The following is a 17,257-nucleotide window of genomic DNA, read 5'->3' on the forward strand; positions in this document are numbered from 1 at the left end:
ACAAAGTGGAATCCTTGACATGCGAGTGTGGAGAAGAGCAAACCACTGACCACCTGCTGCAATGCAACCTGAGCCCCGCTACATGCACCATGGAGGACCTCCTTGCAGCAATCCAAGTGGCCAGATACTGGTCAAAGGACATTTAACCAACTACCAGACTCACAAGTTTTGTATTCTGTCTGTTTGTTTGCTTTGTTCTGTTAGAAATGTAATGTAATGGACTGGTTGCTCTGACACGACAAATAAATAACATGTTACCCGATATATTCTGGATAATTTCTAACACTGTATATAATTTATGAGGCACTAGCCATCCCCTGCCAGGCATTGCTGTGGCCCAGTCTGGTGATCTGGAAAATTAAGTAATGAGAAAGTGTTGGTTTCTAATATATGTAATGGGTAAACAGTATTTCTTGTTGTTTCTTTGTCAGCATTGATGTAGTGATTGTCTGGTTTGCCTACTCTGGAACATGCAACATATAATTGTCCTTCTTTAGGGATCCCTTTCAAATCTATGATACTATATCTGTGTATGTGTGTGAATCATATATATATCTATGGCTGGATGGCTCTTTGTCAGGAGGGCTTTGATTATGTTTTCTTGTCCTCATGAAGGGAGTTGGATGGCCTTAAGTATTTTCTGTTGGTCATGGGGGTTCTGTGTAGGAAGTTTAGCCCAATTCCATCATTGGTGGAATTCAGAATGCTCTTTGATTGTAGGTGAACTATAAATCCCAGTAACTACAACTCCCAAATGTCAAAGTCTCTTTCCCCCAAACTCCATCTGTGTTCGTATTTGGGCATATGGAATATTCGTGCCAAATTTGGTCCAGATCCATCATTGTTTGTGTCCACAGTGCTCTCTGGATGTAGGTGAACTACAACTCCCAAACTCAAGGTCAATGCCAACCAAACCCTTCTGGTGTTTTCTGTTGGTCATGGGAGTCCTTTGAGCTAAGTTTGGCCCAATTTCATCATTGGTGGAGTTTAGAATGCTCTTTGATTGTAGGTGAACTATAAATCCCAGCAACTACAACTCCCAAATGACAAAATCAATTTTTTGAGTGAAGGACATACATTGGGTTATTAGGTGTATTGTGTCCAAGTTTGGTGTCAATTCGTCCAGTGGTTTTTGAGTTATGTTAATCCCACAAACGAATATTACATTTTTATTTTTTTAGATTGATATCTGAAGAAAGAACATATCTCTTAGATTTTCAAATGTGTCTCCTGAACCTATCTATGCATGTTGCCTGTGTTGAATGACTCTAACTCCCAATCATATATGCAGAGGCGGCCCTAGGTAATTTTCAATGGTAAGCAAACAGTATTTTGGCGCCCCCCCCCCCAACCAATCACTGATATATATTTTCTGTTCGTCATGGGAGTTCTGTGTGCCATATTTGGTTCAATTCCATCATTGGTGGAGTTCAGAATGCTCTTTGATTTTAGGTGAACTATACATCCCAGTAACTACAACTCGCATATGTCAAGGTCTATTTTCCCCCAAGAGCGCCCCTGGGCAAAATCAACTATACTGCAAATGCTTACTTTGCGTAATGGTTGAGCCGCCCCTGCATAAATGCATAGAATTACAACTAACAGTCATCCTGGATTGAAAAGGGAGCATGTTCTATAGGTTTACCTCACGTATGGACAAAGTGTGGCTCTCTGGATCTTGTTGACTGTAGCATGTCCTTGCCAAACCTGAATACGCTCAAAGCACCAGATTCTGTCTGATCTTGAAAGGTAACCAGGGTCAATCCTGGATAGTATTTGGACGGTAGACTGCCAAGGGATACCAGGTGCTGGAGGCTGTATTTCAGAGGAAGGGACTGGCAAAACCACCTCTGAGTATTCCTTGCCTTTGAAAATGCAACAAAATTCATAAGGTCACCAAAGGTCAATGAGTGACTTGAAGGCACCTACAACACACACATCATTGCCAGAGGCAGGGCCTTTGTGCTTTTAGCAACTGCGTAATAGTAATATTTTATGCCTCTCTAATATGAAACCCTTCAGAGGCCCTGGCTTTAAGAGAGCTGGATGGTTTTCAATGCAATGTAGTTCGGAGACACAGCATTTTAGGTGAAGCCTGACGAATCTGAAGACCATACTGATGTAGTATACAGGCATTCTCCAGGTTAGGAACAAGAGAGGTTCTGTAGGTTTGTTCTTAAGGTGAATTTGTATCTTAATCGGAACAGGGACATTTTAAAAGTGTAACTTAGCCCAGATATATATCATTGTCAAAAGATGTGCCTCATCTTATATATATATATATATATATATATATATATATATATATGTCTTGTAATTTGCACCCTGTCCTCTCTATGTTGTCCTCTCCCTGTCCTCTCTCTCTATATATATATATACACACAGAGCATGTTTTGTTTTTAAGGTACTCATTACACACAGAGTGTGTGTGTGTGTGTGTGTGTGTGTATATATATATACTCTTTGATTGTAGGTGAACTATAAATCCCAGCAACTACAACTCCCAAATGACAAAATCATAATGTTTTGAGTGATGGTCACTCCTTGTGTTGTAAGACGTTTTGTTGCCAAATTTGGTGTGAGTTTGTTCATTGGTTCTTTTGTTTTTAAGGTACACATTACACACACAGCATATATATCTTTTCCTTTCCCTCACTTCCCCCCTTTCCTTTCTTTTCCTTTGCTTCCTTTCCTTCTCTTCCCTTCCTTCTCTTCTCTTTCTTTTTCTTTCCCTCTCTTCCCCCCTTTCCTTTCCTATCCTTCGCTTCCTTTCCTTATCTTCCCTTCCTTTCCTTCTTTCTTTTCCTTTCCCTCTCTTCCCCCCTTTCCTTTCCTATCCGCTTCCTTTCCTTATCTTCCCTTCCTTTCCTTCTTTCTTTTCCTTTCCCTCTCTTCCCCCCTTTCATTTCCTATCCTTCGCTTCCTTTCCTTATCTTCCCTTCCTTTCCTTATTTCTTTTCCTTTCCCTCTCTTCCCCCCTTTCCTTTCCTATCCTTCGCTTCCTTTCCTTATCTTCCCTTCCTTTCCTTCTTTCTTTTCCTTTCCCTCACTTCCCCCCTTTCCTTTCTTTTCCTTTGCTTCCTTTCCTTCTCTTCCCTTCCTTCTCTTCTCTTCTCTTTTTCTTTCCCTCTCTTCCCCCCTTTCCTTTCCTATCCTTCGCTTCCTTTCCTTATCTTCCCTTCCTTCTCTTCTCTTTCTTTTCCTTTCCCTCTCTTCCCCCTTTCCTTTCCTTCCTTTCCTTCTCTTCCCTTCCTTTCCTTCTCTTCCCCCTTTCCTTTCCTTCTCTTCCCCCCTTTCCTTTCCTTCCTTTCCTTCTCTTCCCTTCCTTTCTTTCTCTTCTCTTTCTTTTCATTTCCCTCTCTTCCCCCTTTCCTTTCCTTCTCTTCTCTTTCTTTTCATTTCCCTCTCTTCCCCCCTTTCCTTTCCTTTCCTACCCTTCGCTTCCTTTCCTTCTCTTCCCTTCCTTTCCCTCTCTTCTCCCCTTTCCTTTCCTTCTCTTCCCCCCTTTCCTTTCCTTTCCTATCCTTCGCTTCCTTTCCTTATCTTCCCTTCCTTCTCTTCCTTTCCTTTCCCTCTCTTCCTCCATTTCCTTTCCTTCTCTTCCCCCTTTTCCTTTCCTTTCCTTTCCTTCTTTCCCTTTCCCTTCCTTCCTTCCCTTCCCTTCCCTTTCCTTTCCTAAGTCTGTTCCTGCACGTGGCCTCTAGGCGGCGCTCTCAAGGAGGCGAGCAGCTCATCCCTCCTTCCCTCTCCCCCTCCCCTCCCGCGCGCTCCTCCTTCTCCACCAATCAGGAGCCAGAGCCCGGACATTCTGCGCTCGTGACTCTCTCTCTTTCCCGGGGAACGAGCGTTCCAAAGCCTCAGCAGCTGCTGCTTTTCGGGGCGCGCGCGCTGGAGTGCAATTCTCTCTCTATTTTTTCCTTCCCTTCTTCTTTTTTTTCCCTTCTCCTTCGGAGCTTTGGTTGAGGAGGAAGAGAGGCTTTGTAGTGGAGGGAAGCAGGCTGAGCAGCGCCTCGTTCCCTTGGGAGGGGGCTGAGAAGGAGCTTTTCTTTGTGTTTGGCTGTTTTGGTGGAGCTTTTACTTAATTGAGCTGGCACTCAAGATGCATTCAATGCAGTAGGTGTTGCTCGATTTTAATACAGGAAAAAGGGGTGTTGGCTTATCTGTTTTCAGCCCCTGAAGGTGATCTGGCGGTTTTTAATTGAATTTTTAAATATTTTTGGGCGGTTCTTAATTTAATTATTTTTTTGTCTTGGTGGGCAGAATCGGATCTGCAGCTGTTTCAGAGGCGGGCGAGCTTCTGCTGCATCCGATGCATTTTTAAGCAGCTGGATCCCTGACTTTGGTTGGCCAGAATGGCCAACGATGGCTTTGGTGGCCGTCTTTGGGGCTTAGGAGCCTCTTGATTGCCTCCTTTGCAAGCAGAGATCACTTTGAAGAACAGGGAGAGGATTTTCTTTTCCAGCTCGTAGTCCCTGCTGCTTTGGCCATCCCAATCCTTCTTATTCTCCCTCAAAGAATTCAGCCTCAGCACTCTCTTTGAGCTCCCTCCTCCCAGAGAGAGAGATTTGGCTGTGTGAAGCTGTAGTCCTTTCCTTATTGATTTTTTGGGGCTATTTTTTGGATCTGGGGGAAAATGGAGGCTGTGATAGAGAAGGAATGTAGTGCGCTTGGAGGACTCTTCCAGACCACCATCAGTGACATGAAGGTAAGAAGATATGGAGAAGCATCTCCACCCACCTTCCAAGCCTTGTCTTCCTAACCATCTGGATTGCAAACTCTTAGTGTATTTATTTCCCTCCTTTGATCTATTATATGCATTTCACTTGCACTGAAATGATTGAATGAAAGGAAAGAAGGGGGGAAACCCCAAAGCTGCTTCCCCTCCCATCTCTGGCTGAATCTATACAGCCATATAATGCAGTTTATGGGTTTACACTGGCCCTATAATGCAGATTTAGACTGCAGAGCCAGCCCCTGTGTGTTGTATGTAAAGGGAAGGAAGCCTGCCTGCTGTTGACATCAGCTGCAGATTGGCATTTCCCTCTATGGACCCCCCATTCCCCTCCAAGGCAAAAATAATAATGATCCAGCTGATGTTGCATTTCCTCTTAGGGATTTCTAGGCATCTCTTTTTCTCTGTTGCCCCCCTTTTTTGCTTCCTAGGATTCTTAAGATAATATAAAACCCTAGGAGACACACACACAATGTCCACATACACACACAAATATATACATATATATGGCTGTGTGTGTGTTTGAAAATGAATAAATCGGGAGAGCGACAGCCAGACGAGAGGCTGGAACAGCACACACAAATAATAGCCAAGCACTGTGTTTATTTTGGTTTGTTGTACATTTTTCGGGCTGTATGACCACGTTCCAGAAGCATTCTCTTCTGACGTTTTGCCTGCATCTATGGCAGGCATCCTCAGAGGTTGTGAGGTCTGTATTTATTTTGCTTCCTGTTTATTTCTCTCACCTCCCTTTCTCAGGCCTACTGGACCTTATATTCATCCATACTGTTTGGACTACAGATCCCAGTCTTTTGCCACCAGCACAGTGGGATGAAAGGCCCTGGGAATTGTAGTTCAAAACAACAACTGCATATGTTGCTTTTCCTCTTAAGGATTCCTCTCTTTTTCTCTCTTACCTTTTTTTTTTGCATCTTAGCAGGCCCGTAGCTGGGGGGGGGGGGCTTGAGGGGCTTCAGCCCCCCCCCACCCGAAATTCTCAGGGTGGTCCGCAAGAAGGCCTTACTGGTACATTATTTAAACTGTTACGTTTATTCATGTCATGATCTGATCACCATGCTCAATATATCCCATATGCATGGGGGTATTGGGACAGTGATACAAAAGGTTTGCCAGGGTAGATCCTGAGCCCCCCCCCCATCAAACTCACCCCCCCCCCCCGAATCAAAATCCTGGCTACGAGCCTGCATCCTAGGATTCTTAAGAGAATATAAAACCCTAGTGCATCTATCTATCTAAATAAAAATGCAATGTTTGTTTGTAGGATTAACATAACTCAAAAAACACTGGCAGAATTGACACCAAATTTGGAGACAACACACCTATCAGGCCAACGAGTGACCATCACTCATAAAAACATTGAAAAACACAGTAGAAGAGACCTAAAAAGCCAAAATAAACCCAAAAGTACATTACAACACATGCGCAAAACCACACATATACATAAACACATATATACACATATACACAAATATATATACACACAAAACACATATATACACAGACTGGGCCACAGCAACGCATGGCAGGGGACAGCTAGTAATAATAATAATAAGACTCTGGCACAAGCCAGTAAAGGTGGTCCCAGTGGTGATCGGCACACTGGGTGCAGTGCCTAAAGACCTTGGCCTGCACTTAAACACAATCGGCACTGATAAAATTACCATCTGCCAGCTGCAAAAGGCCACCCTGCTGGGATCTTGCCAATGAGTGACCATCACTCATAAAAACACTGAAAAACACAGCAAAAGAAACTTAAAAAGCCAAAAAATCCCAAAAAGTACATTTCAACGCATGTGCAAAACCACACATATACACAAATATATATATACACACAAAACACATATACACAGACTGGACCACAGCAACGCGTGGCAGGGGACAGCTTGTGTGTGTGTGTGTGTATATATATCCACACACATATATATATGGGGGTGTGCGTTTGAAAATGAATAAATAGAGCGACAGCCAGATGAGAGGTTGGAACATCATACACAAATAATAGCTCTGCGCTGTATTTATTTTGCTTCCTGTTTCTTTCTCTCGCTACTGGACTTATAATTAATCTATACTGTTTGGACTACAAATCCCAGAATTCCACCACCAGCACAGTGGGATGGGAATTGTAGTTCAACACAGCTGCTTTTGTGAAGGGTGTGTTTGTCAGATACCTGTTTGGTTTAGTTCTTATAGCAACGTATCTGCTGCTGTTCTTTCTATAAGGCCAAAAAGATGAGAATGATTCTCCAAGGCCATCTTGGAGACATGGATATGAATTGACACATGCCTCTGTTATTCCTAGTTGTACAGGTGTACTTGAATGTTTTGAATTGTGCCTTCCCACTGGAACCTCCTTTGAATGCTAGTTGTTGGGGATACACCAGGAAAGCCCATCAACTGCCTGCTAGTGATGTCAACGTTTGATGATGTTTGGAAGTTAGCAGAAAACATAATGATATAGTCCAGGCATGGGCAAACTTTGGCCCTCCAGGTGTTTTGGACTCCAACTCCCACAATTCCTAACAGCCGGTAGGCTGTTACGAATTGTGGGAGTTGGAGTCCAAAACACCTGGAGGGCCAAAGTTTGCCCATGCTTGATCTAGATGTACCTTCACTGCATCAAATATTTTTTTATGTTTGTGGGGCCACACATTTCCACAGCATTGTATGAAGAAGGTCTTTGAGGTTCAATGCCAGGAATATCCAGATAAGACTGGAAAATCTGCTGCGTGAAGCCCTCCGCTTGTCAGTGTTGGTAAATACTGGGCAAAATGGGCCGATGATCTCATTCAGTGGAAAAGCATTGTATGAATGGCCAGGAAAATTGTTAGTTTGGTTTGCATTGTATATAAAGACAGGAAAATTGTTAGTGTTGCTAAGAGGGTAATAGTAGAAAATAGATTTTTGTCTCTTGACAGGCAAAAATGTACAGAATGGTAAAAGAGGGATTATCTTTCCATCCTTCGTTCACCAGTTTGCAGTGTCTTCTTGCTGTCTGTGTACCAGGGTTGTGAATGGTGCAGTCTTCCAGTTGTTGCTGAACTACAATTCCCAGTGTTCCCCAGTCCTAGGCTTCTGGGAGTTGCAGTTGCAATAGTGTCTAGGCCTCACAATTTCTACCCATGCTGTATAACAGGGTTGTGCAACATGTGGGTCTGCTCTTAGGTGTAAAATGTCCATAATCCCCTGTTGGCTAATGCTGCCTGCAATTTGCAAGAAGATGCAGAGCTGCACGTTCTCAGCCCTACAGAGGAAGGGTCCTCTCTTCCTCCACACCCAGCTTCCTTGTTCACCTGGAAGGAATTTCTTATTTGTGGCAACCGAGCAAGTGCTTCACTGCAAGTCTGGACAATTTGTGTGTGTCGTTATGCCAATTTTATCTCTTCCTTGTACTTTCTCAAGTTGCAGAATTGTGGTTTTCTCACAGTAAAGCTTGAGACTCATATTTGTGTATGCGTTGTATTTTTAGTCATATATAGGAAGGGCTGTATATGTATATTCAAGAGATAAGTATGTTAAGGGTCTAGGGCAGGTACGGGCAAATCCAGGCCCAGGGGCCAGATGTGGCCCTTGAGCTCTTTTCTCAGGCCCTCCTCTCTCTCACCATCATATCCTTCCTTCTCTCTTGCCTCCCTCCCCTCCCTCTTTCTCCCTCCCTACTTCCTTCTTTTCCACCCTTTCTCCTTCCTTCCTTCTCCGTCCTTCCTTCCCTTTTTACTTTTCTTTTCCCTTTCCTCCCTCCTTCTATTTCCTTTCACCCTTCTCTTCCTCCCTTCTTTCCTTCTCACTTTCCTCCCCTCCCTCTTTCTCCCCGTACTTCCTTCCTTTCCATCTTTTCCCCTTCTCTCTTTCCTTCCTCCTTCCCTCTCCCTCTTTTTCCATCTTTCCTTCCTTTTCTTCCTTCTCCTTTTTTCTCTCCATTTCTTCCACCCTTCCTTTCTTTCACCCTTCTCTTCCTTCCTCCCTTCCTTCCCACTTTCCTCCCCTCCCTCTTTCTCCCTCCCTACTTCCTTCCCTTCCACCTTTCTCCTTCCTTCCTTCTCTCTTCCCCCCTCCTTCCCCCCCTCTTTTTCTGTCCTTCCTTTTTGACTTTTCTTCCTTCTCCCTTTTCTCCCTCCATTTCCTTTCACCCTTCCTTCCTTTCATCCTTCTCTTCCTTCCTTCTTTCTTTCCTTCTCTCTTTCCTCCCCCCTTCCCTTTTCCTCTTTTTTCGTCCTTCCTTCCTTTCTGACTTTTTTCCTTCTCCCTTTTCTCTCTCCATTTCCTTCCACCCTTCCTTCCTTTCATCCTTCTCTTCCTCCCTTCCTTTTCTCTTTTCTTCCCTCCCTCCCTCTTTCTCCCTCCCCACTTCCTTCCCTTCAATCTTTTCTCCTTCCTTCCTGCTCTATTTCCTCCCTCGTTCACTCTTCTTCCTCCATCCTTCCTTCTCCTTTGACTTTTCTTCTCCCTTTCCTCCCTCCCTCCATTCCCTTTCACCCTTCCTTCCTTTCATTCATCCTTCTCTTCCTCCCTTCCTTCCTTCCGTCTGTTTTTCCTTCCTCCTTTCCTCTTGTGGGATGTTTAGCTGGGATAAGAGAAGGTAAAGTGGGAACATGAGAACCATGTTTCAAGATTTAGAGAAGGGGGAAAACTGACTTTCTGCTGCTCTAGAGACCAGGGCACAAGGGAGCAATGGGTTCAAATGGCAGGGAAAGAGATTCGACTGAAAATATTAGGAAGAACTTCCTGAAAGTAAGAGCTGTTGGAGAGTGGCATAGGTTGCCTGGGAGTATGGTGGAGTCTCCTCTGGAGGCTTTTCAGCAAAGGCTGTCTATTGGGAATGCCTTGATTGTGTCTTCTTCCATGACAGGGGGTTGGACTGGATAGCCTTTGTGGGTCTCGTCCAGCTCTATTATTCTATATCAGGAGTAGACAATATGGGATCGAATGGATGCACTTTTTCTCATCCTGACCAAGACCAATCCTTTTGGGATCCAAAAGTCTCATGTCTTTCCTTCACTTTCTGCTTCCAAGAGGGAAGAGGAAGGGGATGAAAGGGCAGGGAGGGGCCTTGGGGAGAACCTCCTCTCTCCTGCGTCCGCCCACCCCTCTCCGGCCCACCATGTGGTCCCCAAGTTAGAAAGTTTGCCCATGCTTGGTCTAGTTTGGCATCATGTTAAGTGCTATAGCTCAATTCAGTGAAATCATGGTAGTTATTGGTTCGTAAAATCTCATTAACTCTACAGTGTAATCAGTGGTTCTCAATCTGCGGGTCTCCAAGTGTTTTGGCCTACAACTCTTAGAAATCCCAGCCAGTATAGGATTTCTGGGAGCTGAAGGTGAAAACATCTGGGGAACCACAGGTTGAGAACCACTAGTGTAGATGTTCCCACATCTCCACTTCAGAGGATCTTGTGGAAAGATCTTTTTCTGAACCCTGGAAGGGTTACTATCGGTCAGACGAGATGGACAAATACATTGACGTAATGGAGTTTCTCATGTCATGTGTATATCAGAGATTTTGGAAGAGACCTCCAAGGGACACCCAGTCTAACCCCATTCTGACATACAGAAACACACAATCAAAACACTCTTGAAGCATGGCCATCCAGCCTCTGTTGAAAGTCCTCCAGAGGAGACTCTACCATGCTCCAAGGCAGCGTATTCCTCTGTCAAACGGTCTTACTGTCAAGAAGTTATTCTTAATTTTCATTGGGAATCTCTTTTCCTGCACTTTGAATCCATTGCTCCGTGCCCTAATCTCTAGGAGAGCAGAAAACAAGCCTGTTCCATCTCTGATCTGAAATCCTTTCAAATATTTAAACCTGGCTTTCATGTCCTCTCTTAACCTCCTCTTCTCTGTAGCTCTTCCGTGAGAAGAAATCACTAACTACAGCAAAACGTGAGCACCAGTGGTTAGCATTGGGGAGAGAGCCAGCAAAATATAGGCCCCTTCCACACAGCTATACAAAATCCATATTGAACTGGATTATATGGTAGTGTGGACTCAGATAATCCAGCTCAAAGCAGATATTGCAGATTGTTTGCCTTGATATTCTGGGTTATATGGCTGTGTGGAAGGGCCCAAAGTGGTTTAGGCATTGGCTGTGACTCTGAAGACCAGGGTTTGATTCCCTGCTTGGCCATGGGAACCCACTGAGGCCCCTTTTAGACTGCTGTATAAAATCCAGATTATCTGATGTGAACTGGATTATATGGCAGTGTAGACTCATATAATCCAGTTCAAAGCAAATAATGTGAATTATCATCTGTGATAATCTGGATTATGCGGAAGTGCAGAAGTGGCTTGAGTGACATTTTCAGACCCATAAAACCCTGTGATAAATTTGTTTTAGGGTCACCAGAAGTCATAAAGGTCTTGAAAGCACAAAACAATAACAAACTATATGGTCCTTTGCTTACTATTGTGTGCAGAAAATACAACATTAAGGGATGATTCATATTTTGAGGAGCATTCCTTATATTGGTTGCTCCTATACTGTGAATTACATTTTTGGGTTTTTGTTTGTATGTGCGATCGCCCACCATTTCATCACAGCTGGAAGATCATAGGAATATAGCTACAATGTCCTCTGACAGGTACTTCATCCTTTTTTGGTCTCACAGCTGTGCTGAAATCGTTGGCATACGCAAGCAAGGGCAAGGTGCCTTTTTCCTGCTAAGGGAAGGCGAAGTTTAACAACTTAGCTAGAAAAGGACATACATTGTTGTTGTTGTCAAAATCCAGAGGCATTCTTTGGACATTCAAATCAATTTGTTCAGGATGCTGCTTGATTGTATTTCTAATAGTGTGGAAGATCTTTTTTGTCTGCAGTGGTAAAAAAACACTGGTACTTGAAGGTGAATGCATCATTAGTTTTCAGGGAGTGGTATCTGAGCATTGAATGTTTGTCCCATTCTTGGACCATTAATAAACTTAAATAAAAAAATTAGATAAATTGAAGCATCAGCCTTTTTTTGGAATATGTGAATCTCCATAACCATTTGGGAAATGGGATTCATAACCTTTTTTTGGAAAACCACTGGTCACTGGAGAGGCATGACGTTATTAAAAGTCACAAACTTTTGAAAAATTATGTTCAGCATTCATGCAAGACAAGTAGGTCTCTCAACTGTTAAACCAGTGGGTCTCAACTTGGGGTCCCCAGATGTTTTTGGCCTTTAACTCCCAGAAATCCTAACAGCTGGTAAACTGGCTGGGATTTCTGGGAGTTGTAGGCCAGAAACATCTGGGGACCCCAGGTTGAGAACCACTGTGTTAAACTGATGTACCTAGGTGTCTTTGAACTGCTAGGGACAAAGACATGCCATTGCACAAAAACATACATTCAACAGAGTTTCAGAAGTGTCCCTTTAGTTGCCCAAAAAACATCTACTCTCCCTTAAAATATACTTGCTTTTACAACACGCTTTCAAGAGACAAAATAAACAGTCACAGAGGTGGTTTACTCACAAAACTTTATGTATACAGCATACAGGCACTTTGTTTATGAATCCAGTTACTATAGGATTTCAAGTAGTTTCTATGTGTAGGTAACACAGGGTATCGCCCTTAAAAACAATATTCCATAGTCCAATGGAGTCTTTAAGCATACATCTTACCGAAGTCTAAGCTGTACCGTTCTAAAGCATACTGATGGCTTCTACTATCTCTAAGAGTATAAAGCAGTGGTTCCCAACCTTTTTTTGACCAGGGACCACTTTGACCAGGGACCACTCTCCAACATTAGTACCAAAAGGGTTACAAATCGGTTTTTGGTCAACTTTAGATTGTCTTTGGTTACTTGGGGTGCTGATTCAGAAAATTGCATTGGATAGATCACATCAGCTCTAGTTTCTGATACAGAACATATGGCATCCAGTAGTCACCATCTACTTACCCAAATAAAACCATTTATGTAAATAAAAATGCAATGTTCATTTGTGGGATTAACATAACTCAAAAACCACTGGACAAATTGACACCAAATTTGGACACAACACACCTATCAGGCCAACGAGTGACCTTCACTCATAAAAACCCTGAAAAACACAGCGGAAGGCACTTAAAAAGCCAAAAAAAGGTAAAAAGATGCTACAGTGCATGCGCAAAAATTACTCCCCCAGGTAAACAAAACACACAATAGCACATCCACACAGTCTTCTGGACTACAGCTCCTGGAATCCCCTAGACCAAGCCCGTTAGGAGAGGAGGATGATCCAAATGCACTGCTTCCAAGATGCAAGCTTTCTTCTTCTCGGATTTCTTTGAGAGCATCCCAATCCCTGCATATATACAATTTTCTATTCCTGGACTGCAACTCCCAGCAATCCTCTAGATAGATTAGATAGAGATAGGTAGGTAGGTAGGTAGGTAGGTAGATTGATCAGGAGGACTGCTGGGAATTGCAGTCCAAGAATAGGTAGAGAAGAAAGAAAGGGGAGAAAGTAGAAGGGAAAGAAGAGGTGGTGGGGAGGAAGGGAAGAAGAAGAGAAGAAAGGAAGGAGAAAAAGAAAGAAAAAAAGGGAAGGAGGGCGAGAAAGAAAGAAGAGAAAGAGGGAAGGTTGGCCATAGCAACGTGTGATGGGTACAGCTAGTATTTAATAATCTAGAGCAGATGTGGTCTAATCAATGCAATTTTCTGAATCTGCACTCCAAATTGCATTGGTTAGACCACATCAGCTCTGGTTGCTGATACAGAACATTTGCCATCCAGCAGTCACTCTCATTGCAATGATGTAATAACAGTGAGGTCGTGGACCATATTTTGGAGACCGCTGGTGGTTCACGGACCACAAGTTGGGAACCTCTGGTCTAAAGGCTTCTATCTCCACTGAAGTCTAAAGCAAAAACATACTTTCTACATGGCTTCTCAAAGCAAACACTGATCTTAAGTGGAGTCCTGAACATGTCTAGTTCTGATCACATGGTCTGCAGCCCCTCCCACAACAAAGAGTTTAGGTAAGATTGCAAACCAATACACACTTAAAATACTGTAAGCAATTATATACATAACAAACAACTAGTGTAGGCTTGAGAAGGTTGCTATTTCCAACACTTTGTTGGGAAGGGGTTGGCTTTGTCCTTCTTTTTCCTTTCGAAAAATCAGATATTTCTATCTCTGGAGTTATTAAACATGCAGGTTTTTGTCTGTGGGTGTGAAGGGCATTGTGCATTAGGGATTTTGTCATAATGAACACATTTGTGATGTGATTGGGTTCGAGATCTTCCTTTGTCAAGCAGAATGTGAATTACTTGGGATGCTGGTTGGCTCGTGATCCAAAGCAAAACCTGCAATCATTTTCATTAAGTCCCCTTCAACGGAGTTAGAACATTTTAGCAGATGCTTTCTTCCATCAGATGGGATTGTTTATAGCAAGGCTGGAGGCGGGGGACTTCATCCTTCCATTCTTTCCAACAGGAAGCAGATACATCTTGAAAACCAAACTCAACTGCAACCTGTGGAAGCAAAAGTGTTCACCTGAAGCCATTGTTCTTTCCCTTTTCGAGGCACACAATTGTTTTGTGTGTCTGGGTAGAGCTGTGAATGTGTTTTAAAGGAAGCAGACCCTGAAATGTAGCAGAGGAAACACATCTTTAACAAACTGAGCGTCTCCAAGAATACAAGGAAAAAACAGATCATTTCCCTTATATTTAATCTTGCAGTATTGTTTAGTCAACCAAGACATTGATGACAATTCCACGTTCCAGCTGTCTTGGAATGCTTGAAAAGATATTTCTTATGGCTTACAGGCTAATACATTTGCAATGGCTTCAGACTTTGCACACAATATGCAAGAAATGTTCCCCCAGGCTTCCTATTTCCGAAGTCCAAGTCTTTTCCTGAAAATGAAGCAGATATTTATAATCTGCTTCTGTTAATAATTTACTATCTAATTGGATGCAAAGGGCAATAATTCTATACATAGAATTTCTTTGTTTACTTCATTTAGATCTTGACTTTCTTGCCAATATTGGGACCCAAAGTAGACTACTAAAACCAGAGCAGATTGAAAACACAAAAACATCTCTCTCTCTCTCTCTCTCTCTGTGTGTATATATATATGTGTGTGTATGCATATATGCTTTACGTTGCAGTCAAACAAAAATAAGTCAGTAGAAATGTGTATGCATCATTAGAAGCAAAGATAACTAAACCAAGGCTGTTGTATTTTCGACATATCACGAGATGAAATGACTTGTTGAAAAAGACATAAATAATCCTGACTCTGGTAGCGCAGTGGTTTAAACAGTTGAGCTGCTGAGCTTGTTGACCGAAAGGTTGCAGATTCGAATCCAGGGAGCGGTGTGAGCTTCCTCTGTCAGTCCCAGCTTCTGCCAACCTAGCAGTTCAAAAACATGCAAATGTGTGTAGATCAGTAGGTACTGCTCCGGCGGGCAGGTATTGACGCCATGCAGTCATGCCGGCCACATGACCTCGGAGGTGTCTACAGACAACGCCGGCTCTTCAGCTTAGATATGGAGATGAGCACCAACCCCCAGAGTCGGACACAACTGGAATTAATGTCAGGGGGCAACCTTTACCTTTACCTAATACTGAGTAAAGTAGAAAGGCAGTAGGAGAAGGGGATGCTGTATTACACAACGATTGATTGAATTAAGGAAGTTGTGGCCATGAGTCTCCTAGCTATGTACAAAACATTTATGGTATCTATGGCTGTCTGGCTCCCTTGGCTTTAATTCAGTTACAGCAGTGGTTCCCAATCTTTTTATGACCAGGGACCACTCTGCAACATTAGTTCAAAAGGGTTACGAATCAGTTTTTGGTCAACTTTAGATTTGGTTTGGTTATTTGGGGTGCTGATTCAGAAAAATGCATTGGATAGATCACATCAGCTCTAGTTTCTGATACAGAACATATGCCATCCAGTAGTCGCCATCTGCTTGCCCACAGAAAACCATATTTAATTAGCCTCGGCACTTTAAGAGTGTTTTGTGGGACCAGTCGTTCTTGTAACAGTGTAGTAATGGTGAGGCCATGGACCATATTTTAGTTCTTGCGGACCACTAGTGGTCCACATACCGCAGGTTGGGAACTACTGAGTTATGGAAACCAAAGTCCTGAGTTTGGGAAATGTGTGCTGTTGATGACTGAGACCCTTATAGGTCTCTCATTCATGGGGTCACCATATCAAAGTCAATGTGATGGCAAATATCAGTGATGCTCTATCTCTCTCCCTACCTACCTACCTACCTACCTACCTACCTACCTACTTATCTATAATTTTTAAAGGCAGTTAAAACTCTGCATCAGTTACATTTCTGTTCAGAATTCCTTCCAGTGAGCTCAAGGCAGTGTACATGGCTCTTATCTTCTCATCAAAACAAACACGTGACGTAGATCAACCTGAGAGATAGTGAGTGGCCTAAAGTTCCCTAGTGAGTTTCATGATTCAGTGGTGACGTGAAAGTGAATCTTGGAAGTGTCAGAACATTCCTATAACTGCTGCACCATTTGATATCCTTGCTAACTGCTTTTAAGCTGACTTTTGACTCATGGTGACCCTATTAATGCGGTGTCTCTATGTCGTTCTGTCCTCAGTAGGTGTGTGGAATCATAGGAGTTGCAGTTTGACAAGGTATTTAGCCCTCCCTGATAAAGAGTGCTGCTACCTCACCAAACTACAGCTCCCACGGTTCCATAGCACTGAGCTAATGTCTCTTACAAGTTGTGACAACCTGCAATAACTCTACAGTGTAGATGCACCCTCATTCTTGGGGCAAAGTTGGAATGATGATGATGACGATGATGATATTGATTTTGCTGGATTTTTAAAGAAATTTAATGATTTTGGTTTTGTACCAACATGGACCATAGTGTTGTTTGTTTGGCCTATCTAGGTTGTGTCTCATACTAAAATGATCAAGGGTCTGGAGAACAAGCCCTATGAGGAGCAGCTTAAGGAGCTGGGCATGTTTAGCCTGAAGAAGAGAAGGCTGAGAGGAGATATGATAGCCATGTATAAATATGTGAGAGGAAGCCACAGGGAGGAGGGAGCAAGCTTGTTCTCTGCTTCCCTGGAGACTAGGACGCGGAACAATGGCTTCAAACTACAAGAGAGGAGATTCCATCTGAACACGAGGAAGAACTTCCTGACTGTGAGAGCCGTTCAGCAGTGGAACTCTCTGCCCCGGAGTGTGGTGGAGGCTCCTTCTTTGGAAGCTTTTAAACAGAGGCTGGATGGCCATCTGTCAGGGGTGATTTGAATGCAACATAACTGCTTCTTGGCAGGGGTTGGACTGGATGGCCCATGAGGTCTCTTCCAACTCTTTGATTCTATGATTCTATGATTCCTCCAAACATATCTACATACTCTTTTTACACCTCTGAACTGGAACAGCATGGAGACCTTTTTCAGACATTGCTTTCAATGTTTCATATTTTGGTATGCTAGGGAGAATTTCCAGCTGACGGACTGAAAATCTCGTAAAGATTATCCATCGTGTGGGTGTAGCTTTGAGGGCCGGTTCAGCTGCAAGCCAAGACAAGGAGAAATCCCATTGAA

The 17,257-nt window shown here is 43.1% G+C and overlaps 1 protein-coding gene across 13 annotated transcripts in view; it reads left to right on the forward strand.

Annotated features, from left to right (window-relative positions):
- Window positions 1-3,810: 3,810 nt before the first annotated feature.
- The window catches only part of MTSS1 (MTSS I-BAR domain containing 1), a 240,799-nt gene continuing 227,352 nt past the window's right edge, over window positions 3,811-17,257 (forward strand). For 10 of the 13 annotated variants that reach the window (XM_067467292.1, XM_067467300.1, XM_067467293.1 and 7 more), the window contains exon 1: window positions 3,811-4,705. In XM_067467292.1, the coding sequence (XP_067323393.1) occupies window positions 4,634-4,705 (72 nt within the window). In that variant the 5' untranslated portion in view covers window positions 3,811-4,633. The remainder of the gene's footprint in view (window positions 4,706-17,257) is intronic. The other 3 variants (XM_067467303.1, XM_067467302.1, XM_067467304.1) reach the window with 1 other exon arrangement.

This window comes from Anolis sagrei, chromosome 4, assembly GCF_037176765.1.
Source record: "Anolis sagrei isolate rAnoSag1 chromosome 4, rAnoSag1.mat, whole genome shotgun sequence".
NCBI classification, from domain to species: domain Eukaryota; kingdom Metazoa; phylum Chordata; class Lepidosauria; order Squamata; family Dactyloidae; genus Anolis; species Anolis sagrei.